Source organism: Panicum hallii, chromosome 2 (assembly GCF_002211085.1).
Source record: "Panicum hallii strain FIL2 chromosome 2, PHallii_v3.1, whole genome shotgun sequence".
NCBI classification, from domain to species: domain Eukaryota; kingdom Viridiplantae; phylum Streptophyta; class Magnoliopsida; order Poales; family Poaceae; genus Panicum; species Panicum hallii.
The window spans coordinates 52,434,440-52,458,947 of NC_038043.1; the positions used below are offsets into that span (position 1 = coordinate 52,434,440).

The 24,508-nt window shown below is 51.1% G+C and overlaps 2 protein-coding genes across 2 annotated transcripts; both read right to left on the bottom strand.

Annotated features, from left to right (window-relative positions):
• Window positions 1-6,862: 6,862 nt before the first annotated feature.
• On the bottom strand, window positions 6,863-9,423 carry LOC112881920 (NAC transcription factor NAM-B2-like). Its single transcript, XM_025946850.1, has 4 exons — window positions 9,255-9,423; window positions 8,898-9,139; window positions 8,288-8,613; window positions 6,863-8,170 (listed from the first exon to the last, which is right to left on the bottom strand). The coding sequence occupies exons 2-4, from the start codon at window positions 9,133-9,135 to the stop codon at window positions 7,475-7,477; spliced, it is 1,260 nt and encodes a 419-aa protein (XP_025802635.1). The 5' UTR covers window positions 9,136-9,139; window positions 9,255-9,423; the 3' UTR covers window positions 6,863-7,474.
• Window positions 9,424-15,831: 6,408 nt separating this feature from the next.
• Window positions 15,832-23,649, bottom strand: LOC112881279. Its single transcript, XM_025945955.1, has 4 exons — window positions 23,060-23,649; window positions 22,830-22,931; window positions 16,082-16,576; window positions 15,832-15,934 (listed from the first exon to the last, which is right to left on the bottom strand). Exons 1-4 carry the CDS (start codon window positions 23,647-23,649, stop codon window positions 15,832-15,834), a joined length of 1,290 nt encoding a protein of 429 aa, XP_025801740.1.
• Window positions 23,650-24,508: the final 859 nt, after the last annotated feature.

Below are 24,508 nucleotides of genomic sequence, written 5' to 3' on the forward strand. Positions count from 1 at the left end.
ATTATTATTTTCTCTATCTTCATTGCTCTTTTAGCTTTGGAGGCATTCACACCCATGCTGGCAACTCGTCGGCGGTGAGTCCGTAGCTATACGCGGCGGCATAGTCAGTATACACGAGCACGACAAAAAGCTCCCCGGCGAGCACGGCAGTGAGCTCCGGCGGGTGGTAGCATTGGGCTCCTATGGCGTGCTGTGCGGGGTTCCAAGCGGTCGGGTCTACACACCTAGTTGAGAAGAAACGCCGCAGTTCCCAACGCACTCCTCGGCTGTGTCTTGCTCGCTGGAGATTGTGTCAACACTGTTTTCTGCACGTGACACAGTTTCTACATTTTTTCTCCTTTCTCCTTGTTAATTTAGTTGCCACATCAGATTTTTTATTATGTAGCAGTGCAATTAATTCTATGAACATCAGGTGAGGTTGAGCAGTGGGACTGCCCGCCGATCAGTCCAAAGTCTCTGTTCGCTCGGTTTGAAGTTTGAAGTGAAAGCCAAGCAACTAAACTTCATGTAATCTTTACAACTCTTATGCTTGCCTAATTTTAGTCATCAACTTTAATTTCTATTCAGATTTAGCATCTCAATTATCAATACTGCTTGATTGTGATCCAAGCCCTTCATCGGTGGTTCTCAAGTGACATGTTGGTGGTTTTATCCTCAAGGTTGACTTTTTTGTAACAAACCATTAGAAAAAAAGAATGGAACTCGTACTCGAACCACGTCATAATCATCTAGACAGGAAAACACACAGCCACATCACTTGAAAAAAACAGAAGAACAAAAAACGAGCACAGGGGTCAAAATTGAACGACGTTCATGATTGAGGTATTATGGTGCAGCTAAAGGTCAATATTCGATGAACAAAAAGTAAAGGCGGTTAAAATGGACCTTCTTCTTAAAATTATCCTTTGTTCAGAATATGAATTTATATCACAAGTCCTACATCTCAGGCAACTAAATATTTTTTAAATACCCGCAACAAAATAAACATTTTAAAAAAATAAAGCAAATTGACATGAGGCCTGCCTTTCATTTAGGTTAGAAACGGAGTTAAATACTACAGCAGCTCAGGCCAAAGACGTTGCCCTAGTTTCACCCCTTACAACTCAGGCAACTAAATATTGCACCTTCTATCAGGAATCGTTCACGTCAAGCTTGGAAAGGGGGTATAGTAGTTGATTAGACATCTAGGGGTATAACACTTGGCCACTTGGGTGCTGCTGCGGTACATGCAAACTCTGAAAACTAAAAATAATAGGGTCAAGATCAGCAAGGATAAGCTTTATCTTCCAAATGGAAACAACCGAAGTATGTGAGAGGCAAAACGGACAGGCAGAGGAGGTGAACAGTGGATACTGCGCTGTAACGAGGTGGAACGACACTAGCCACGGGTGATGGAGGATGAACAATAGGTGGCGCTTGTACGAAAAGTTAGCGACTGATGGAGAGGATTAGAGCTGTGATTTGGTTCGTGCTGACCTGGTCCGACCTCTGATGCCTCGTGCCATGTCGGGTCTAGATTTGTAGGCATGTTTGGCGCATGGTGCCGTGCGCTGCTGCTACTACAAGCAATATGCGTTATAAGAAGATATGGTCATGGCTATACCACCACGCATATGCGTTGCTACTACTACAAGCAATGTGAAGAAACAAAATTGAGTAAAACATGATTTATTAATTTTATTTTACATTAGTACATTGCATATGAAAGGCAACATATCTCAACTAGGAAGCATATAAACCATGCATGGTAAGAAAATTACGTGATTTTCTTGAATGAATCTTTCTTTCTATGGTGACTGTTAATTAGGAAACAACTTGAACTATGATAATAGAACAACAGGCTACGCGCGAGCCGATGAGTTATTTTCGTGCCGTTCCGGTCTAAGCACAGTTTAAAATGCGGGCCGTGCCATATAGCCCATTGTGCTGAGATACTAGGCACAACACGATTCTCATATTCGTGTCATGCTGGAACCGTCCAAAATTTTATATGTTGTGCTGTGTTTTGGATCGTGCCAAAAGGACGTGCTAGCCCGTCCAAAAATAGCACGGTCCAAGTCCCAGCTCCAGAGAGGATAGGAGAGCATACTGATTTGGAGGCCACCGCCAAAAAATGTTCAGTTGCATGAGGCTGACGGTAGAAGAACCAAAGAAGATAGTGCGAGAGAAGTAGGATAGGTATTGGAGGCTTGGAGACAAGAGGTTTGTTGATTGATTTCAACTGTGAGGTAGCAATAGCATCGCCTAAATACATTAGTCTGTCGATGTGAAGTTACTTGGAGTTTTCCTATTCAAAGTTACCTACCCCTGATCATTTGGACCGAGAATTCAACTTTCCACATCAACTCTCGCTCTCACGTCCCTCTCAAACCTTATCCCTCCTAAGCTTTGCATGATCCGAGCCACATTAGACAGTAAAGCTGGACTTTTTATCATTTACACGAAAATTTACCTGATCTCCTATCGAAGTTATTCTATTGAGCTTGATCCGACGGCGCGGCGCAAAAGAGAGGCGGGTAGCGCCGTAGCCTTTTCCTGAACAAAGAAAGCAACGTATCTGAACCCAAAAGGAGATACTACTACTGCTACTCTATACAATACTCCAAGCGGGCAAAGGAGCCTTGTACTTCAAGATCTCCAGAAAATCTCTGCAAATCAAGTCCGGCGGCCCCATGCATGGACGAAACGCTCGTCCAAGCATCAAGCCGTCGCGTCATCGCGTGCGCACGCCCGGAGGCCGGCCGGCCACTCGCTCGCTCGTCATCGGCTTTCTGCGCGCGGCCGCCGGCGCCAGCGACCTGCGCGTATCGCTTCCGCATTCGTGCCGGCACTTTGTGGTGGGGATCCCAATCCACCTGCCCATTGAATCCGATCCCGAGCCGCCGTCGAGCCGGCGCTTTCCCTTCGAGTTCCGGCGGGGCCCCCGGCCCCGAGCGGCTGGGGGATCCCATGATCACGACCACCTGCCGCAGCACCTCGCCTGATGAATGCCCAACCACCCCCGCCCGCGCCCACACCCCCCCCCCCCCCCCCCCCCGGCCGTGGACCATCCGCGTGCGTGGGTCGGGCGGATCGATCATTAGCGGAGGGGGCGCGCGCGCACGGGCGGCGATTGATCACTCATTAGCCGCATCTTGAGTGCCCCACTAACGCTAAGCGCCGCCGCGGCGCGGCGGGGTTTTTCTGATGCGGGGAGGAGCCGGCCGGCCGAGTTGACGGCTGGGGCCTGGGGGCGGTGGTGCCGCGGTGCCTCTCCAGCGTCCAGCCTGCTCGATCGCGCACGGGTGACGACGCCGTGCGGTGGCATCCACGCTGGTTTTTGTTGGATAGGCTTGCAGCTTGGTCGTGGAGTCCGACACGTTACGTGGATCTTGAGAAACATGGTTGGCAGTCAACTATACTACCTACAGCATGCGGATAGACCTTCGTGGTCGTGCTGACGTAATCTGCAATATTATTTTGGCCTGTTTCTTAGGGTAGAAGCCGCCGGCCTGAACTTTGTACTAGATCAGCTGCTGTCGCCCCGAGATTTTGGGTTACCGATACAAACGTGCCTTCGAGGTTCGAACAGAGGTGCATTTCTCCAGTTCGAGAGGATGGCTGTGATGGTGGCCGTGCGGATGGCACGTTCTTGGGTGTCGTCAGAGAGCTCACGGAGAACCCAAATGTCGCTGAACGAGCTTTGAAGATGGCCGATCAGGCACGTTTCGGGCCTCCGGCCTATCTATAGCTGCCACGTTGCGTACTTGCGTAGCAAGAAGCCAAGAACCTTTTGCAGCAGATGTTTACGCCCTGCTATACTGTATTGTGAACGTGTTCCGCACAAAAATAAGAAAAAGAAAGAAAGATCTAGTGGACGTGGGAAAGCCCAAGTCTGCATGTAGACCACAGCCCAACTTTTCTTCGACGGGTCATTTACAGCCCGAGAGCTTCCCGCCTTTCGGAACTTCTATTTTCCCCAACAACCAGTCCGAGAATTCTGCTGTGGCCCAATACGGAGTTACATACAGGTTGGGCCCAACGTGGGCTTTCGCTCCCATCACTAATGCTGCCGTCTCCATTCCCTCCTGCCTCCGCACGACGAATTAAACCCCTAGCGGTAACTCGTACGCGACACGTATCGTACGATCCCGGGGCTTCTGGCCCCGTCACAATACACAATTACCATTAACCCCCCGATCACGATCCGGTAGACGGTAGCTGCCGCGGCCGCTTTCGCTCTCACCCCAATCCCGGCCCTCGGGCCCCACACATCCCCCGCCTGTACGACCCGACGGAGGTACGGTCACATCCGGCGCGCCCATCCACCGGCACGGCGCATTCAGCCACCGCGCGACGGCGAACGACAGCCACAGCCGCGTGCGTTCCCGCCCTCCTTTTCCCCGCTTGTGAAATCCGTCCGCTTTTGTCGCCGTTGTGCGGTGGGGAATCGTGGATCCACTGTTTCACTGACGAGGAAGGTATGGTGGCAGCAGCTAGCAGCGGGACAAGAGGAGGGGTCGCGGCATCAACCGGGCGCCGACAGCTACCGGGCAGCGGCAGGCAGGCGACCGGGCCGTTGCACTCTGCTTTCCCCGGCGGCCGCCGCCCGAGACGGCAAGCCCGGCCCCACACCCCCCGGGCCGGCCGGCCGGATCGCTGGCTGGCTGCACACCTAGCTAGCTTCGATCCGCCTGCCCCTGAATGGCAACGGCGCAGCTGGCGCGCGATTGGCCGCGGCCGGGCATCGATCGGGATCAGATAGATCAGACAGCTATTAGTGCGTGATTAGCCATCGCTTTTGCGTTTTCGCCCGGCGGATGGAACGGCCGCCGTGCTTATCGGCGGTTTTGACTCCGGGGATCGGCACCGGGCTGGCGAGCGAGGCGGTAGCACACAGAATCGCACCAGCCAGCCGCCACTCGCGTCGTGGGATCGCTGTACTTGACCTGTAGCAGCAGCAGCAGCTAGGGCGTAGGGGTGTGGCGAGGACGGGACGACAGAAAGGCGTCGGGGCGCCTGGAAAGGAAAGCTTTTGGCCGCGCCGCGGAGAGCCGTTACTGTAGATACGCGACGCGCGAACGGGGACAGACAGATGGTACCCCGAGGTAACCCCTCCGGCTGGCCCGATCAGGAGCACAGTGTCATCCTCCTCGGCCGCAGTCGAAAGCGACCCTGTGAATCACCACGCCGCCGCCATGCCAGGATAGATAGATGCTGATCTAATCTCGTTTACTATTACTAGCTGATGATCGATTTAATTAGCATGCGGAGCACGTAACCCGCAATTAATTACGCTTCAGATCGAAGCCGCATGGGCCGTCGTCACCGCGATAAAGATCCGCGGCGGCGTCCGAGCTCGCCAGCTGTCGGAAAGAGAGGTGGCGGATCGGAGGCCGGAGCTAGGCTCAGCTCGCTCGCGTCGCGTGACAGAGGAGATACGTCGCCGGGGCACAAAGTTTCAACACGGACAGGTACCATACAGGGACGACGACGGTGGGTTTAGGTTTAGGATGAGTAGATTTCAGCTAAGCTACCGACGACAGCTTTGTTCCGGAGCACTTTTGGTCTAAACACAACGTGCTCTGCAGCCTGCACCACAGCCGCGGCAAAGGTAAAAATCCCCTTGTCCTTATCTGCTGGTACGTATCCCGCGATAAAAAATCTCGGCATCAATTCCCCCGATCCGCCTGTCTAGACTCTACCCCCCTCCGATCCCCTCGTGCCGCCGTCGACGTCGATGTGTCGCCGCCGATCGATGGCAATACAGCATTGTCACCGGACAGCGACGGCCGAATTATTCACGCGCCCGGATGTACGAATCTACCCCTGACCGTGGTTACTTCCTCCGCTCGCGCGCCCGCACTCGGTGGTGGGCGTGGCATTTACCGCAATCGCGTCGCAACACCTAGCGTGCGGCGGCAGCGGCTGCCTCCAGGTCGCGTTCGATCGCGCGGCCGGGTCGGCGGCGATCGCGACGGCGGTGGTAAAAACGCCGCCGGCGAGTCGCGGGGCGGCGCGTAGCGCGTGGGCGAGCCGAGCGCCGCCAGCCACACAAGGCGGGGCGTGGGGGGTCCGGGTAAAAACAAAGGCAGGGCGGTTAAAGGCGGGGCTTCTGCGGCAGCGGTCAATTCCTCCGCCCCGGAGATAAGATTTGGTCGCGCGCCCCCGTCACCGTCGCGGGTGCCGTCACCCCAAAACTACCCTATTCGGGGAGCCACCGGAGGCGACAGGGCCGAAAGGCGCCGAGCCTTCGGTGCCGCGCGCCGACGTTTCGAGAGCGGCAGATAGAGCGCCCGCGAGCTCTGGCATGCGCTGCGCTGGGGCCTCGCGCTCGCCGGCGCACGCGGGGAATCATCGGGAAGGAGGCGTGCGCCGCGCGCGCCTGCGCCTAACTCCTTTCCGTCTAGGCCCAACTTCCTTTCCCTCCGCGGGCGGCTGCTATCCAGGCCCTCCTCCCGGCGGGTCCCGTCTCGATTTTCGTCGCAGGCCTCGCCTACAGGTTGCCACCTGCCAGTGCGCCGCCGCCCTTGCCAGCGCCGCCCGCGGACGGACGCGTGGTTTCGTTCTGCTCTCCCTCGGCAGCTGAGCGCGACGTCGCAGTTCTCGCTCGCGATCAGCATGGCCGGAAGGGGCTGGACGAGAGGCTGTCAGGATCAGAGGGAGAACGACGCCATGTTCTGAGCCGCTCACCGCTGGTTATATAAGGGTTGCGAGTGACATGGCACGGCAGGATAGGGCACATGGTCTAGCCATTTTAAAACCCGTCTGCACATACATTACATTCCAATGATTCAACCCAAACATGGATACACATATCTTCAGCTACCCTGTCCACAAGCAGAGGTGCCTAGATGGAGAGACTGTGACGGGCAGTGGCCTGTCTAGCAACCAACCCATTGCAATGCAAAGAGGTGGTCATCTATAGTCTATACACGGCTGCCACCCAACTAGGAAATCCTGTACGTACAATACGTACTAGATGCGGCTATAGCTAGTATATGGACATTTTTACATGAGGGCATATGCATGGGTCAAGCATATATCTACATGCATGCAATTACCACGCCCTAATTCTTTTCAGCTTACGACCGCGATATGCAGTAAAGAGTTAACAATTATGTGACTCGGATGTCATCAACTGCATGATGCGCACTTATTAATATGCAGGGTCCAAACTGTAGCTAGGTTCAAGAGGCTAATCATATCTACTGTAGTATGTAAGTATATTAGTAGATTTTTTGTTTGTTTGAAATATGGCCTATCTACTAGCAATGTCGTCGTTGCTTAGCTGCTAGTCCGTACAGGTACGTGCTCGTGGTATAGGAGATGGGGGAACTAGCTGTATGCATGCAAGTGTCCTGTGCGTGCTACTACTCAGTGCTCACTGAATGAGACTACCACTACAACAACTACTAGAGCTAGCAATGTTGACTACCTGAAAAGCCAGCCATGCATTCGATGCATGCTCATAGGCGGTGTCGGTATCATGGATTCACGGGTTCCAGTTCACCCCGGAGAGCTGGTAGGGATGCTGGAAAGTGCAGGCGGCGGCCGCGGCAGCTGCTTCCGGCGGCACCGGCGTGCCGAGGATGGCGTGGTGGTGGTAGGTCGCCGCGGCTTGCACGCCGAGCGGATTGAGGAACGTAGGAATGGCACTAGCGCCGCCGCTGGCGCCATTGTCGACGGCACCGGCGCCAACAGCGGCCAGGTGGTTTCTCTCGGACGGCGACGACAGGGACATACCGCCGTCAGTAGTGGTGTCCCTGCCGCTGTACCCATGAAACCTCTTTGTCGGAGGAAGGATCGCGAGCGCTGACGCGTCGAGCCAGTTGAACGGGGTGGAGGAGGGGACGAGGAGCTGCTTGGTGGCAGATGGTGCCGCCCTCGCCGCCGCGGCGAGATGGCTCAGGGAGCTGGCGCCCGCCGAGAGGCCGCCGGCGTCCTCCGCAGTGAGCAGCCCGTCCAGGAAGTGATCCTCATGGCCGCTATGATGGTGGAGCAGCGAGGTGTAGTTTCCGCCATGCGCCCCTCCTCCCCCCGCAGCGGCCACGGCAGGCGCGGCGTGGGTATGGTACGCGGCCACCACCGCGTCCTCGACGGAGTCCTCGCACTCCAGGCTCCTCTGGTGATCGCCGACTCCGAGCTTGTTGGTCTTCTTGTAGATGCGGCACAACACCCAGTCATCCAGCTGAGACACTAATCAGAGCTTGATCAACCACACCATGCGTATGTTAGATTATCAAATCACGGACGCGAAGAACAGATCGGGTCCCGGTCTTTATTAGACTGGTGCGCACACACATACCCTGAGAGAGGTGGCCTTGCCACCGCCACCGCCGGCGCCGGGCGGCGGCCGGTGGGCGGTGGTGGAACCTGCGGCGTCGGCGAGTCGGTACTCGTGCATGATCCAGTTGGTCTTGAGGCCCTTGGGCGGCTTCCCGCGGTAGAACACGAGCGCCTTCTTCACGCCGACCTTCTCGCGGCTGCCGTTGGACGCCAGGATGGGCTTGTCGGTGCCGGTGGCCTTCCAGTACCCCGATGTCGCCGCCCTGTTCGGCCGCGCTCCGTTCGGGTACTTGCGGTCCCTTGGGCTGAAGAAGTACCACTCGTGCTCCCCGAAGGTCGCCTTATCTGATCCAGTCATGTCCAAGCCACAGTGCATGAGAATGATGAGATCGAGTAGCATATGCATGCAAGCAGTATGCAACTGCGGTAGCAATCTAGATGTGCATACCACTACTACTTTACTTCGAAAAAGATGTGCATAGTACTAAAATAATATTTTAATACATGTATGCGAGCATTAGATGCTGCATGATCCGGCCTTGTACGGGAAAGGTGAGATAATCATGTCAATTAATAAAAAATTCACCAATCAAAGCTGGTACGGATCGATTTACTTGACGCCTACGTACCAGGGAGCTCCCACGGGTCGAACTTGTAGAGGTCGACCTCGGCGATGATGGCGACGGGCAGCGGCGCGGAGGCGGCCTTCTTCTTGAGGTAGTGGACGACGAGCTCCTCGTCCGTCGGGTGGAACCGGAACCCCGGCGGGAGGTCCGGCGCCGATCCCGGCTGCTTCGGCTGCTGCTGCTGCTGCCGCCGCGGTGGCGCCGAGCCGGACGACGAGTCCGTACTCTCCATGGACCTCATCACCCTCCAGCGAGCACCAGCACTAGATCAGCAGATGGATCTACCAGACTATTTATACGCACGCACGCAACAAGCACGGCAAGCCCTTGTGCCACCCAACCGCCAGGCAGTTAGCTTACCGCGGGATGGATCCTGCAGCTCTGGCAGAGCTTCTAGTGTGAAGGAGCAGACAGCGACGAGGATGGCCGGGGTTTGTTACGCTGTCGGTTGGGACGAGCGAGCTGAGAGCAGGGCCGGCGGGCGAGTGATCCGCGCGGGGATTTCTGGAGGAGAGCCGGCCGGAGACGGAGGCGCGGGCGGGCGGGCAGGGGAAGAGTAGTGGGAGGCGCCGAAGGCATTGGCCCGAGAAATATGGCTCCGTTGCACCGAACCCAGAGCTCCAAGCCCGTCGCCGCTCGACACGTACACCGCCGCCGCCCGTACCGCGTGTCAGCTCGCCACCGGCCGCGCGCGCGCGCCGTGACCGTGAAGCCCTCGCCCCCGTCTAGCCTCTCTGTGCGCCGCGGGCCGCCAGTGGGCTGCGTCGTCCTGGCTCTGCTTTTTTTATGCCGAGAGTGACCCGAGCCCAGTCGCAAATGGGCCTCGCTGTTCAGCCTGTTTCTAAAGATACATGGGCCGATTTCTTCTCTATTCGCCCACCTTGATTGAGCCACTGTCATAGCCCATGGATTATCTTATGGAGCGGGGCAGGCTACAACCCTGAAAAAAAAAATGCAGTGCCAGTCTGAACTCTGAAGCGAACTGCCTGTTTTCTTTTCCTCAATAAAAAATCAGCGGTAGAACTTAACCTGTTTCTTGGAACGTTCCAGCGCTGAATTTGAAAATTTGATCTCGGTTCGTACAGCGTCCAGTCCGTCCGTGCTCATGCGTGGATCATGACTTGACCGTGCCCGTAGTTTCTTAATCACAAGCAGGTTTTCTGAAACAGGTTTCTCATACTGAACCTTTTGATTCCAGCAAAGTGCTCGGGGGAATTCTGCACTAGGTGAATTCTGAATTCAACATCCGAGTAAACAACTGAAATACAGAACTGAACCGAACTGCGGTCGGATCGGTGCCAAACGAAATCTAGCAGCATTATATATACAACTACGCACATTCTTTGACGTATCTATCCTTTTCTACTTTCTGAAAACGGGTCTTTAACGTACTCTGTCGAAAGCGTATACATGATCCATAGAACGCATTATTCTATCTCTTACATTTTTCCCAACCGAGGTTTGAAGACAAGCTAGCTCTGAATTTGTTATACGGTTTCTTTGACGAGCTAGCTTTCCTGCCATCCCGATTGAATCACTTGCAAACATTCTAGTCGATCGGTCGTTAAGCCGCGGCGTTATTTTATTAGCCGGTCACGCCGCGACGGTCCGAGTCCCTGCATGGCTGCACGCAGGGAGCGGACCGGTTCTAGCTGACGGACGGAAGTCGCTGTCAGCATACACGAGGCTGATCCCAGAACCAAACAAAATAAACAAACGGGAGCTTTCCTGGACTTCAAAGATCGAAGACCGGTGGCTGACTGCACGGATTACTGAATTAATTAGCGCTTAACTAGCTTCACACACGCAAGTGAATTAACCGCCACAGGATCTTCAGCTCGTCAGAAGGAAGATTCTGAGAGAAGCCCTGCGGCGGTCTGCGTAGGGCAGCTTCGTTCCAAGGCTGCTCTGACCCCGAGCCCCAGCTTCCAGCCGTCCGTACAGAGCCTAACGAGTGAGCTGACGCGCTGCGCTGTGGAAAAAACAAGCTTGGGTTTCCGTCTGGGACTGCTACGCACTGTAATCGGTTGATGCCGCGATCCGTTTGGCTGACCTTGATCCTGTCAATGATCCTGACGCCTTGGCCTCTGACCGGACACCCGGCGATCCGTCCGTTGATCAAACTCTGACTCTTGCTTAGTGATTGATGATCCGGGGTCAATGCCCATCTTATCGCTGGGGGCTGCGCTATTTGCAGGTCAGACTAGCGTCTGACTCATCAACGGATCGATCGATCTGCTGAATGTTCAGGTCAGACGGCAACGCAGCTCGAGTCCTGCGGTTCCTGCGGCGGCTTGGGGGAAAATAGAAACAACAGAGAGGTTACCCGACAGCCGCGGAGAAAGTTCAGGTCCGTCAGTTACTGGTTGAGGTTGAACCCGGAACCGCACGCAACATCCGAGCAAGTATCGCCCGTGGATTTTTTGTAAAAAGGAGATCGAATTGTGCCGTGCCGGGACAGTGCCACCTCTCCCTTTCGCCGGATCATGTTCTTCGTTCGCCGCCTGTCTTTGTCGGCCATCGTGATCGCGAAAGCGGATGCACGTCTTGTTCGTTCATGCGTCTCCCCTCATGCTCGCAAGTCTTTCATTTTCTTTGGTTTTTTGGCTTTTGGTTTTGGATGGCCAGATCACGGGACGTGCGCGTTTACACGTCGTACCGGTGCGTTTTGTACTTTAGTGAAACGTGCTTATGCGATTGGTCGAAATCTGGCACCATTGAAAGACGGTGGTGAGACTTGAATAACAAGCAACTTAACCCCAGAGGAATGCTGATTTGTCAGTATATCTTAAGCTTGTCTTGTTGGCTAAGACTAAACTTCTTCCATGTACTCCCTCCGTCCTAATATATAAGATGTAATCACTTTTTACTTAAATTCTATAATGCAAGGCGCGCTCTCTCTATACGCAGGTACATCAATATAGTAATACTAGTGTTGATAGAGATATAATTAAATACGTTCAAAAGTCTTTAAAGCAGATGTGGATACGCCTTGTATACTAGGACGGAGAGAGTACGCATATCATCCGACCGCTAAAGAGTACTATTAGCATTAGACAACAGAAAGGGCAGTCTAAGGGCAACTCCAACCTTTTGTGGACTTGGTTACGGAGAATAATACACATGCATGGCTCTCACTTCATTCTTCTTTTCCATCACATTACATTGTTTTCTACCGCATTTCCAACAATGTATCTTCAGAGAATCCGACACAGCCAACGCTGGTCGCTCGTGCAATCGGCATGAAGCTGCCTTACAAGTTCTCGAGGAGAGTTACTACGACCCGTCCGATCATTCGCGAACTGCTTGAACGATGAAGAGCAGCAGCAGCCGTGCATACTCCATGACCGCCGGTTGAACACTGACCAAGTGACCATAAAAAGACCGGAGAGGGGAAACATTCAGAAGTCAGCCTCCGGTCCGGCGCACGAGTTCGGCAAGTGCAAATTGGTGTGGTGGTGGGGTGGTCTATCACCAGCGCCGGCGCAACAACTTGTTTCGGGTTGTGCATCTCCGATCGGGGTCTGCAGCCTGCAGCCGCCAGATCGACGGTTGACTACCCTGCCTGTCGCTGTAACTACGCGTTGGATCCAGAAAGACACATGGCGGCATACCGGCATCGATGGAGAGCGAACCCTGGTGATCTTGTGGTGGAGGCGCATCGATCCTTTGGCTGCCTCGCGCACGCTTTGACCGCGACCGCACGCAGGACGCAGCTGACGGCGACGACCATGCTGCGCGCGGACGCGGCCGGCGGTTAAAAATTAAGCGAGGTTTCCCAGCGGATCTGCCGGGCGGCGGCGGCGCGGCTGAAAAGGACAAGGATGATTGGCGGATGGGGAATCTGGATCGCCGCGTCGCATCTCCTGCGCACCGCCGCCGGCTCGCTGCGGGAGCCCGTACTGGTGTTCCGGGTCTGTAGCCCGTACTCGGGATTGAACGGGAAAACACGGTTGGTGCCCGCCCGTGTAGCAGGAAGCGGTCTTCCGATGATGACGCAACGCAACCACCGGCTGGTGTTGACGGATTGTCCTAGCCGTGGTCGGATCGGAGACCAGTTCGTCGCGTGGGCATGGCTTGGGCATATGTTTTGCTGCTCGATCACTCGTATGATCGTATTAATTATGCATGCATGCGCTTTGACAGTTGACATTAGTTCCTAGCCTTTTTCTCTCTTCTCTTTTTTCACTTGATTGCTTGCATCAATTACTTCACAAGGGGAGAAAAGAAGGGCTGAGTGCAGCGGTCTTAGTAGAGTCGATGTTTATTTTGCCTAAAGAAATGTGACAATACCTTTCTCTTTGTTCGGCGAATGCGATTGGTTTCTTGACATCAAGTAAGTAATAATATAATCCCATGTCATGCATTTTCTAGCTAGTTAATCATATCGGGCATGGTTCATCAGTAGTATAATCCACCACTCACCAAAAGAGAGACAGGGATCGGGCTTTTGAACTATTCCAATTCATGGGCAAGAATTCAATTCAACAGTCTTTGGTTGCAACAAAAAAAAGAAAAGAAAAACTTAGAACGCCCAAAGGGCGATGACCACAAATACGTAGATAAAAGGCAACTCCAAGGACAGAATTCCAATATATTCAAAGTTTGGGTGTTGATCTATTTCTTCAAGTAGTCTAGATATACAAAGTGTAGAACTGTGGATGATCAATATAGAGCATTTAACATTTGTTCTTTATTTGAAGTTCAGAAGGTTTTATAGAACCCACTTCGAGTATACAATTATGCAATTGTAGCTATTTTAAATTTGAGGTAATTTCAAATGCAAACCAATGTATGTATCTAGTCTAGGATGGAACAATATTATTATTGAAGTTCGTTTTGGCCTAGCTTGTGTGAAACCATATTTTCTGAAACGATATAAAACCATGTTGTTTCTTACAGACTGGTTCTTCAACTGAAATCTCATGATAAAAATTTCTTTCCAAAATATAGTTGACTTATAAAATGTATGAGTAAAAAATGTTGGTTTTGGTTTATGAGTTAACCCAATATACCAAAAAAAAATATCAGTCACCTATTGTTAGGGGTGCAAAGTGGTGATCTTTAGTTAGAGGTGCAAAGTGGTGATCTCTAGGTGCACCTCCAACCTTTTTTAATTTAGTTCAAATATTTATGCTAATTTTTTAAAATAGAATCTCATTTTGGAGAAGTAGCATAAATATTTAAACTAAAAAGGATTAAAGGTGCACCTAAGGGTCACCAATTTACACCCCTACCTATTCTACCTGTTGCCGAACAAATCTGAAAAATAATTACCATGGAATTGCTAGTAACAAAAAGAATCTGTCTCCTATTAACCAAAATTTGAACCTCAAGAGGTATAAATTCTCTTAAAATACAAAAGGCCGTGCTATGTTCAAATAATAAAGATTCATTTCAAGTTTTTATGGCTGGTAGTCTTTTACTCACCGATAAGGAGAGATCTGCCATTCATTTAGAGAATCAAATGGAGTGTTGCAAGATTGATCAATTTCCTGAAATCTGGGACATTGGATCTAATACATGTTGTGCTTTATTGGGCAATCTCAGAAATACATATTACGTTCAAATAACAGTCGAATGCTTTATTTGGGGTCGGTGATTTTACTTTCCAACAAACAATAGTATCTGATTCAAGAAATTGTACAAGCAGAAGCAATATGTGCCAAATCAACCATTTTTGTTGTTATAAAAATAGATCAATTAAATAAGATCTAAACTTCTGAATACCTTGGACATTTTTAACCTTGAAGATTCAATACGAGATAAATGTCTTACACCTAATAATAATAACACCAATTATTTACCAAAAAAAATGAATTGCCAATTTCTTAGTGTCATAGGCTCACAGTAGAAGTCCATTTGAACCACGAAAACATCATATAGACATATGTCCTGCCTTTTAAAAAAAAGGACATTTCACCCAGTCTCAGTCCCAAATTGCACTTATTAGCCACTTGATCTCCAGAAATCAGTATATATCAATTGAACTTTTTGGTTGAATTCTGTGAACATGACATATACACCGAAAAGTTGAACTCCACAATGCTGTTCTCCTGCATCCAGGATATGCAAAGCTGCATTTGACATGCAGAGGAGTACATACGTGTGATGCATTGGCAAGAACACATTTCATTAATCCATGCATGCACGTGGATTAAACTGATAAATTCAACAGAACGCGAGACATAAACACAAATATTGAAAACACAAGCCCTCCCAAAATAACAGACAAATAACAAAACAACATTCAGATGGGAATGTATTACCTCGTCGAGTGCTGTAAATAAGCCTGAGTTAATATTCCAGCGATGAATGATTCGAAGTAAGAAAGATCAGCAACACATGCAGCTGACTAGCTGAGGGTGGACTAGCTAGCTAAAATGTGAAATATAATGTAACGCCACTCTTTTTCTAACGATCCGTGAATAGTCACAAACACCGATGAAAAGGTAATAACGACGAGACATGAAGCATGCTTAAGTACACACACGTAACCCAGACAGGAAAATGGGCGAGACAAAGACGTTGAATCCAACATCGCCATGCAAGGAGAGTTTGATAGTGGACTCACATTGCAGTGGCAGTTTGCAAAAACCATATGTTTACATACAAATCTATTTATTTTCTACATGTACATTGTGCCTGTCATTATTTGCAAAAACCGCATCTCGTGGACTGCGTATAGTCAGTCGTTAGCTTATTCTAAATTGAAATATTTCTACCACGCCCCAAATTTACTGAACTAATGTCTAATTAATGAAACCGAAAAAAAAGAATGGAATCCTTAAGAAAAAGCAAAAAATGAACCAATCTCCCCCTCCATGTTAATGTATTATTTAACCATTTATCTATGCGTGATCCGGTACGGTCGTCGTCGTTAACTACTGTTCTCTGGTCTGAACAGTAGTCGCGGTGTTCCATCGTCTGCTCAAAATTACAGCCTGGAGGCGATCATCAGACTTCGTGGCACCCTCTTCGTTGCTTGAATCCTTTCCATGACCGCGTCCGCTGCCGTGTTCACCAGCTCGGCCAAGTCACTGCAGATCGAGAGAAACATCGCCATTGCAGATACAGTTATAGTTCCAAGGTTGCTGCATCATTGCATTGCATGCATAATGCACGCAGAAGATCGATCGAGACACGTGTGAGATCGAGCTAGCTAGGTCTGGGCGTGAGGCACGTACCCTGTGACGGGGTCGCAGGCGAGCCCGACGGTGTACTTGGCCTCGCGGAGCGCGAGCCTGAAGCGCTCGATGTCGCGGGGGGTGTAGGCGTCGCAGTCGACGACGGCCTGCGGCAGGACGAGCTCGGAGGGCTTGATGCCGTAGAAGATGGGGACGATGACCTTGCGCGCCTCGACGATGGAGGCGAGCTCGTGGAGGCAGTAGTCCGAGTCGAAGTAGTGCTTGGAGAAGATGGCCACGGCGACCTTGCACTGCCTGATGCCCTCGTCGATGCTCGCGCCCAGCCTGTCGCCCGGGCGCATGGACTTGTTGTCCAGGAAGGAGCGGACCCGGCCGCCGCTGAGCTGCAGCAGCCGGTCGTACAGCAGGCGCGCCAGGTTGTGCTTGGTGTCCACCCCGCGATGGTTGATGAAGACGTCGTACGCCGCCCTCGCGGCGCCGCCAGGCATCTCCTCGTCGACGCACTCCACCCGGTACCGAGACACGTTTCTCGTACTGGGACTTTTGATTCCAGAAAAGAGTTGGGAAGTTGCTGCGCTAGATGAATTCATCATCAACGTTCAAGCACACAAACGAGAGCAGAAGTGCAGAACAGAACTGCGGTCGGCTTGTCGGTGCCAAGTGAAATCTTGCAGTACACAATCACGCACATTCGTTGGTGTATATATCTCCTAGGAGCTAGTATATATAGTCTCTCAAACGGGTCTTTAACGTCGTACTACTTCCATTTCCTGGCAGTCTAATTGAATCGCTTGTCAGCATTCCGGTCCATCCTTGGAAGACGCTAAGCCGCGGAACGCATTATTTTATTAGCCGGTCATGCCACTATAGTTTCAATTCATTCCGGGTCCATGCTGCATGTGTCTGCGTGCTGGATCGGACCAGCTCTAGATGCATGGAAGTCACTGTCAACGTAAAGAGAGGAAGCTGATCATTTAAAAACTGAGTAAAAAACAAACTGCGAGTTGCATGAGAACCCTAACTGCAGTCTACAGCAGTAGGCTTTAAAGATCATAGACCAGCAGTTGACATCACTAATCATATCAAGATTTTGTTTCAGTTCCAACTGCAATAACCGTGTCCGTCAGAATCTTCAGCTGATGAGAAGATTATTCACCGCGAAAAATCATCCTGCAGACGTTTGAGTAGCTTCCAAGTACTCTCGTCGTCCGTACACAGCTTAACGAGTGAGCTCAGCTGACGGGCGCCGCGGGGGGCTTGGAATTCCGTTTGGGGACTGCTGATGTTAACGCTGCTATCCGTTTGGCTGACCTTGATCCTGTCAATTCCGGGGTCTCGGATCTTCTTCTGACCGGACGTCGTTCGTTCGATCCGTCGACTGCTGATTGATCAATCCCGACCTGACTTGTGTTAGTGCTTTGTGATCCTGGTCGATCAACGCTAGCTCATCTTACTGATGTGGCTGCTGCGTTGCGTTGCGCATGCAGGTCAAACAAGCCGCGTCTGGTCAGACCCATCAAGAGAACAACAGGGGCGACTTGTCCCTCCCAGACTCCCATACACATGGAGGCCTGTAGCAGCAGGATCGATGGTACGATCTGCACTGAAACGCTAAATTTTCAGGGTCAGTCAGGCCGGTCAGACGACAACGCCGTCAAGTCCTGCAGTAGTCTTCTGGAGCAGCTTGGGAGAATACAAACAACAGAGAGGTTATCAGCTGAAGCCGCGGCGAAAATAAATTCAGGTACCGCTTGAACCCGGAACTGCACGCAACATCCGAGCAAGTACAGCCCAGTGGCTACGATAATAAATGATAAAATGATTGATTTGGTCTGGTTCCCTTTGTGCCACCTCACGCTCTCGCCTGATTCTTCGATGTACAGTAAGAACAGGGAGACACGCAGGTCGTTGGTGCAGAAAACGGTCGGCTTTGTCGGGGCCAGGATCGTTGTCTTATCTGATTGAGATGTCCTTGTCATCAGCCAACGCGATCGCGGAAACGGACGCTCTTGTCTCTTGTTTGTGGGTTCTCCTTCTTCAATTCCCTCATGCTTGCAGGTCTTCCATTTTGGTTCTTTTTTGGGGGTTTCGGATGGTCCGATATATAACTGCGTGCGTTCATACAGTCGTCTAGCTTGAACAGCAAGCAACTTTACTGAGGAGGCATGCCGTACTAGTAGAGATTAGGGTGAGCATTACCTTGCTGGTTAATAAGACTAACCTTCTTCCTAATAATATACTGTATAATCCAATCACTAAAGATTTAGTCTATCTTTGGACAACAGATAGCTAGGGCATTCTCAAAGGCCGGTGCATTCTTTTCTACCGCGCGCGTTTAATTTCTAAGACTGTTTCTTTCAAGAATTTGGGACAGGCAGTGCCGGTCACTCATGCGGGAGGCATGAAGCTGCCTTACAAGTTCCATAGGAGCTCAGCTACTACGACCCGTTCGATCATTCGCGAAAACTTGAACGATGGAACAGCGCGCAAGATGCATCGATCTTGGGTTTGAACACTGACCACGAGAAGAAAAAGAAAACACCCGCCCAGAATTCAGCTAGTGCCAGCATCCATGCTTCTCTCTGCATGCGCGCGCGCGCCGGCGTCGCGTTCCGGTCGTCACCCCGTCGCGTTACGGCGGGCAGCAGCCGTCGCCCGTCAGCTGCGCTGCGTGCCTGCCCCCCTCGTGCACGGCTGACCGCGACCGTGTCCCGGGACGAGTTGTCGAGCTCGTGCGCGGTGAGAGCGCCGAGGGAGACACACGGCGGCATCGATTCGGACGAAAGCCTGGTGATCCTCTTGCGGTGGAAGCGCGTCCCCTGGCGGCCGCCGCGCGCGCGCGCGCGCTTTGACGGTTAATTTGACTCCTTGGCGTTGGGGTCCGGGGGCGCAGGGGAGACGGCGTCGTCGCCCCCCTTGCCGAGCACGACGAAATAAACGCGTTAAAGTAGAGGAAGAAACCCAACGCCGAGCTGCCGGCGGCGGCCGAAAAGGACAAGGTCACAAGGATGGTTGGGCGATGGGCCGGGTTGCCGGAAGCCGGGAGGCCGGGGGAGAGCAATGCAACATGGCCGTCCGTACTGTTTCAAGGGGACAGCCTGCCCGTACTCGAGGTGGAACGGGGAGGCAGCAGCGTTGGTGCTTGGAAAGTTTTGCCGGGTTGCCTGGATGTCCGTGCGTAACAAGAAACGGTCGCCCAATGTGTAACCACACACCTGCTCGTTGAGGGATGGGAGTCAAGTGTCATAGTCGCGGTTGGAGACTGGTTCTGATGACATGAGATAGATGGGCTTGGTTTGAGGCGCAAGCTGTTCTGATCTCCACTCGTACGTCGTATCATGCGTGCGTTTGACATTTGACATTAACTACTGGCATTAATACAGTCTTTGCATTTTAGTTTTCCATTTTTCAGTTCACATGCATGCCTCATATTTCAGAGGGTTAGCTGAGTGTATTTGTCTTATAGTGAACTCGATGTCTTTTGAACACCTTTCTCTTTTGATCCGTGAATTTAATTCGTTTTAATGTATTCTTTCTAATACTACTATCAAGTAAAAAAAAAGTCCTGTCAACAGGACCCTTGTCATGCGTTATTCCAGTTAACCAAGCAAGGTTGATCAGCACTAGCCACCAGTAGAAATATAAGGATAGAGCTTTTGGACTATTCCAATTCAAGGGCAAAGAATTCAACAGTCTTTGGTTGCAAAATAATAATAATAAAACACCTAAAAGGAGACAGCAATTATGTAGGTAAGAAACAACTATACAAATCTCACAACCGACAGGCCAGAATTCCATGAAGTTTCAAAGTTTGGATCTTAATTCCCTTCAAAGTCTAGAGAAAGGTGTGGAAGATCTAATAATCCATTTACCGTTTGTTCCTTTTGAACTTGGAAAGGTTATGGAAAAATACATTTGAATATCAATCAACATATTTATGCAGGTATAGTTTTCAAACTATGGGTAGTTTACAGTATAAAACTATAAATCAACGTATGTAACCAGTGGCGGAGCCAGAATTTCGCAGTTGGGTATGACACATATAAAAAAATTTGAAGCAAATACGCAATATAATGGACGATAAGTTATAACGGCTATAACAAAACCATAAGAATAACCAAAGTATAAGTTCTAAATATGAATAATGAATAATTAAAGAATATTACAAAACAGTAAAGGCTACTACAATGTAACCCTACGATCCCCTTTATTGGAAGAGATTGATGATATCCTTATCTTTCACTTGACTGAAGAATTCTCTCTCAATAAATGTAATCAAGCAATTATTCAAATATTCATCATCCATTTTGTTCCTTTGCTTGTTCTTCACAAAATTCATCGTATAAAACACTCTTTCAATACAGCAGTGGCTACGGGAAGAATTAGCACCAACTTAAGAAGCTTGTAAACAACGTAATATTGTTCATCTTTTTCTGTATCCACAAGCTTAACTGAAAGCTCACATAGTTTCTTCAAATTTTTAAACCTTTCATCTCTACGAACATGAGAAATGTACATAGTAAGCTACCATGGAAGTTTTGATAATTCCTTGGTTGTGAAATCCTTAGGATAAAACTTTGTAGCAGGTGTAACCAACTTGGCTTCCAACTTGGCTTGATCATAAGCATCAAATGAATTAAGTGGACTAGATGCTGCCATTCAAGAAAGTAGTTCTGTGTTACGAGACTTACGAGCACAATCGAAAGAATTAGAAAAAGAAATCCTCAATTGTTCACTGAAGAGTGGATCTAGATCTTAGGGTATTCTGCTATGTTGTTCGCTCACCTTGCTTGAAGCACAGAAGCAGCCGAGGGGGAGGGCCGGTCGGACTGCCGGAGGAGAGTCGCAGAAGGTGCGCCGCTTGATGCCTTGGCCGCCGCCTGGCCACCGGTGCCCGGTGCCCGGTGGCCGGCACCTTCCGTCCTTCACGCTGGGAGGAGAGGAGGATGAAGCAGCCTGCGAGCGATGGCTGATGGGGGTGAGGACGCGAGGTGCTGGTGCTGCCCGCCGGTCACCGCCTTGCCGGAGTAGGGGAGCTGCCAAGGGCCGACCGCCAATTGGAGGTCAGGGGCGGACGCGACTCACTGAGCAGGACGTGAGCGGCGAGCGACTCCGACTCAGGCAGCGACGGAAGTTTCTACATTTCTGGGCTTCGGTCGTGGGGTTTGTTGTATCGGGCCTACGAGCCATATTTAATAGTATAAATTTGTGTATACATATTAATATTTCTTCCAAATCTTGAGTATGCCAAGGAATACAGGGGCATACCCCTGCCGCCGCCCCTGTATGTAACAACTTATTATTTGAAATTCGTTTTGATCCTGTGTGAAACCATATGTTGAATTCCTATATGATGGACTGAGTCCTTAACTGAATTCCACAAAATAATTGTATATGTATGGACTTATAAAATGTTCAAGTAAAAAGAACTGTAAAAATAAGGTCTTGGTTCACTAAACCAAATTTACCATGGAGGACCAAAGAGACTCCTAACTACTACTAGTAATAAAATGTTGACTTTTTACTGTCAAAATTTCCAAATAAAAATTTGAACCTCAAAAGGAATAAATTCGGACAAAACATAGCAACAAACAGAAATTTGCCATTCGTTAAAGGGTTAATTAGGTTCATGTCATCCAAACTGGAAGTCCAACTCGAATTAAGTCTATGGCCAATCAGAATGTACATCAAATAATGAACTTTAATTTCTGGTTAAATTTGACAAACATCACATGCTCGTGGCTTGACTAAAATTTTTAAAAAAGGCTGAACTTGCTTGCATTGCAATGCAGTTATCCTACATTCCTACAGCACGCACAAATGGAGGAGTGCACTAATACGATACAGTGGTAATAACAGGATTATGCAAAAAAAAAAATCCACCCGCTCCAAAGTAGTGCACGCATTGTTCCTCCTCAAAATTTCATTTTGACAATGAAATAACACTGTTCAAGAATGTTTTGTTCTAGTAAGATAATGCAATATAATGTATTAGCAATTCCTGGAGTACTGTATACTGTAGACCTGAGTAGTCAGTGGTGCAGCGATGGCATGGTTCAAAGTACACACCGTATGGCACTCTAGCTCAGAGTGGATCCCTGCCCCCATGACATGTCATTTCTTTGGACACAACGCAGCTAAGATGAGTTTTCTCTGAATGTAGCTGCTATACCCGTTGTCACGTGAAGAGCTAATAACATGTGAAAACTAACATGCACCACTCTTTCAAACGATCCATGCGTTAAGATCATTGCAAAAACTGTGTGAGAAGGAGATGGAGACGAGACATGAAGCATAGACAGGTACCAGACCATATCGAGGAAAATGGGCGAGAGTAGAGACAAAGACGTTTGAATCCATCAGTACCATGCAACGAGTCAGATGATACTCGCGCATTGCAGTGGTAGGCTGTAAAAATCTCCTGTTACATACAATTCTATTTTATTTTTCTACACTGTACACGTGTGGCTTTGATTATTTGCAAAGCCACATCTTTCTTCGGAAGGACCGTGTATGGTCAGTCGTGCAGCTTATTCTACATACATGGGCATACAACTCTATTCCCAATTTTATGAAAATAAAGAATGGCTAAATTAGAAAAAAATTAAATCAATTATACATTGAAAAAAGCAACAAAAAAAATGAACCAATCCCCTCCATGTTAATGAGTTACTGCATTAATTATTCACCATGCATGTTCCGGTCGTTAACTGATGACGCAGGCCAGCTAGCTCGCAGCTGGTCTGAATAGCAGTTGATGTAGTATATGTTCCGTTCAAAAGGCTACAGCCTGGATACGATCATCTGCCGCTGCGGCACCCTGTGATCCATTTCTTGGATCCTGTCCATCACCGCGTTCGCTGCCGTATACACCAGCTCGGCCAAGTCCCTGCCATGGCACAAACATGCAGTCAGTTCAATTCCAAGAAGCAAATTGCATCATTGCATGTGCGCACAATGCACGCGGAGGTCAGGACGAGAAGCTGAGCAGAAGAATTTCAATGGCGCGTCGCGTACCCTGTGGCGGGGTCGTAGGTGAGGCCGACGGTGTACTTGGCCTCTTGGAGAGCGAGGCGGAAGCGCTCGATGTCCCTGGGGGCGTGGTCTTTGGACTCCTCCACGGCCGGCGGCAGGATGAGCTCGGAGGGCTTGATGCCGTAGAAGATGGGGATGAGGAGCTTGCGCGCCTCGACGATGGAGGCGAGCTCGCGGAGGCAGAACTCGGAGTCGAAGTAGCGCCTGGAGAAGATGGCGACGGCGACCTTGCACTGCCTGATGCCCTCGTCGATCCTCTCCTCGAGCCTGTCCCCGGGGCGCATCGACTTCTTGTCGAGGAAGGAGCGGACCCGGCCGCCGCTGAGGTGCTCGAGGCGGTCGTACAGCAGGCGCGCCACGTTGTGCTTCGTGTCGACCCCGCGGTGGTTGATGAAGACGTCATACGTCCTCGGCGGCGCCGCCGCCGCCTCGTCCTCGTCGGCGCGCCCCGCCCACCGCGCGGCCGCGGGCGCGTCCCCCGCCGCCGCCTCCGCCGCCGCGTTCAGCCGCGACGCGATGGCTGACGGCCCGCCCGCCATGGACCTCTGCTGCTGCAGCCCGCACGACGCCATTGATCGACGCGGAATGCGAGCCGAGATCGATCACCTGATGCTGTGAGTCTCTTTAATTTCCTAGCTCCGCGGTTTCCGGAATGCGCGCGGTGGTGCTGCTCGATCGGTCGATCAATCTGGTGCTAGAAGTCCGTCGAGGCCGCGGTAGCAACCGGTGCTGTCCCGATCGGGATGGGGTGGCTAGCTAGCTGCTCGACCGATCGATCAGATCAGATCAGCGGGTGGCGATGAATCGATCAAAGCGATTGACACCGTCGTCTATGGCGCTAGATAGCTCTGGAACCAATGTTGATGGTGCTGTGGAGGCATGCTGCGAGTGGCTTTATAGATGTCCGGGGCGGAGCGCCTGCTAACACCCTCGCGCGAAGAATCAAGAATTCAAATGTAGCCGGTCGGACCCGTTTGACACGAGAAAGTTATTAACGCGGCCTCCTCCTCCTCCTCCTCCCTCCGCCGAGGGCGCGCTCGTGCTCTCCGATCCAGCGCAGTCACATTCAACGGAGCCCGCGACGCAAGCAACAGGCCAAGGCCAAGGGGCGGGGGGAAGAAAGAAAGCGCGCGCGCGCGCGCATGGGCCCACCGCCCCCACCACACTTCATCAGGGACCGCCCGCGTCGGGATTCGTGCTGCTGCCGGATGCGCGCGGTCGATGGGCCGACCCGGCGGCGCGGCGAATCAGACACGATTCCCCCTGGCCCAAGGAAAGCCCTGCAACCATCGCAGCCCCGTGCAACGGTGTCTGAATTCCGCGGGGGTTGATTTGTCGCCCGCGGGGGCGCGCACGTGGACCGGCCCGCGGCAACAGCAGCAGCGTGCGCTGGGCATTTTTACTCAGTACAAATACGTGGATCGGGTCTCC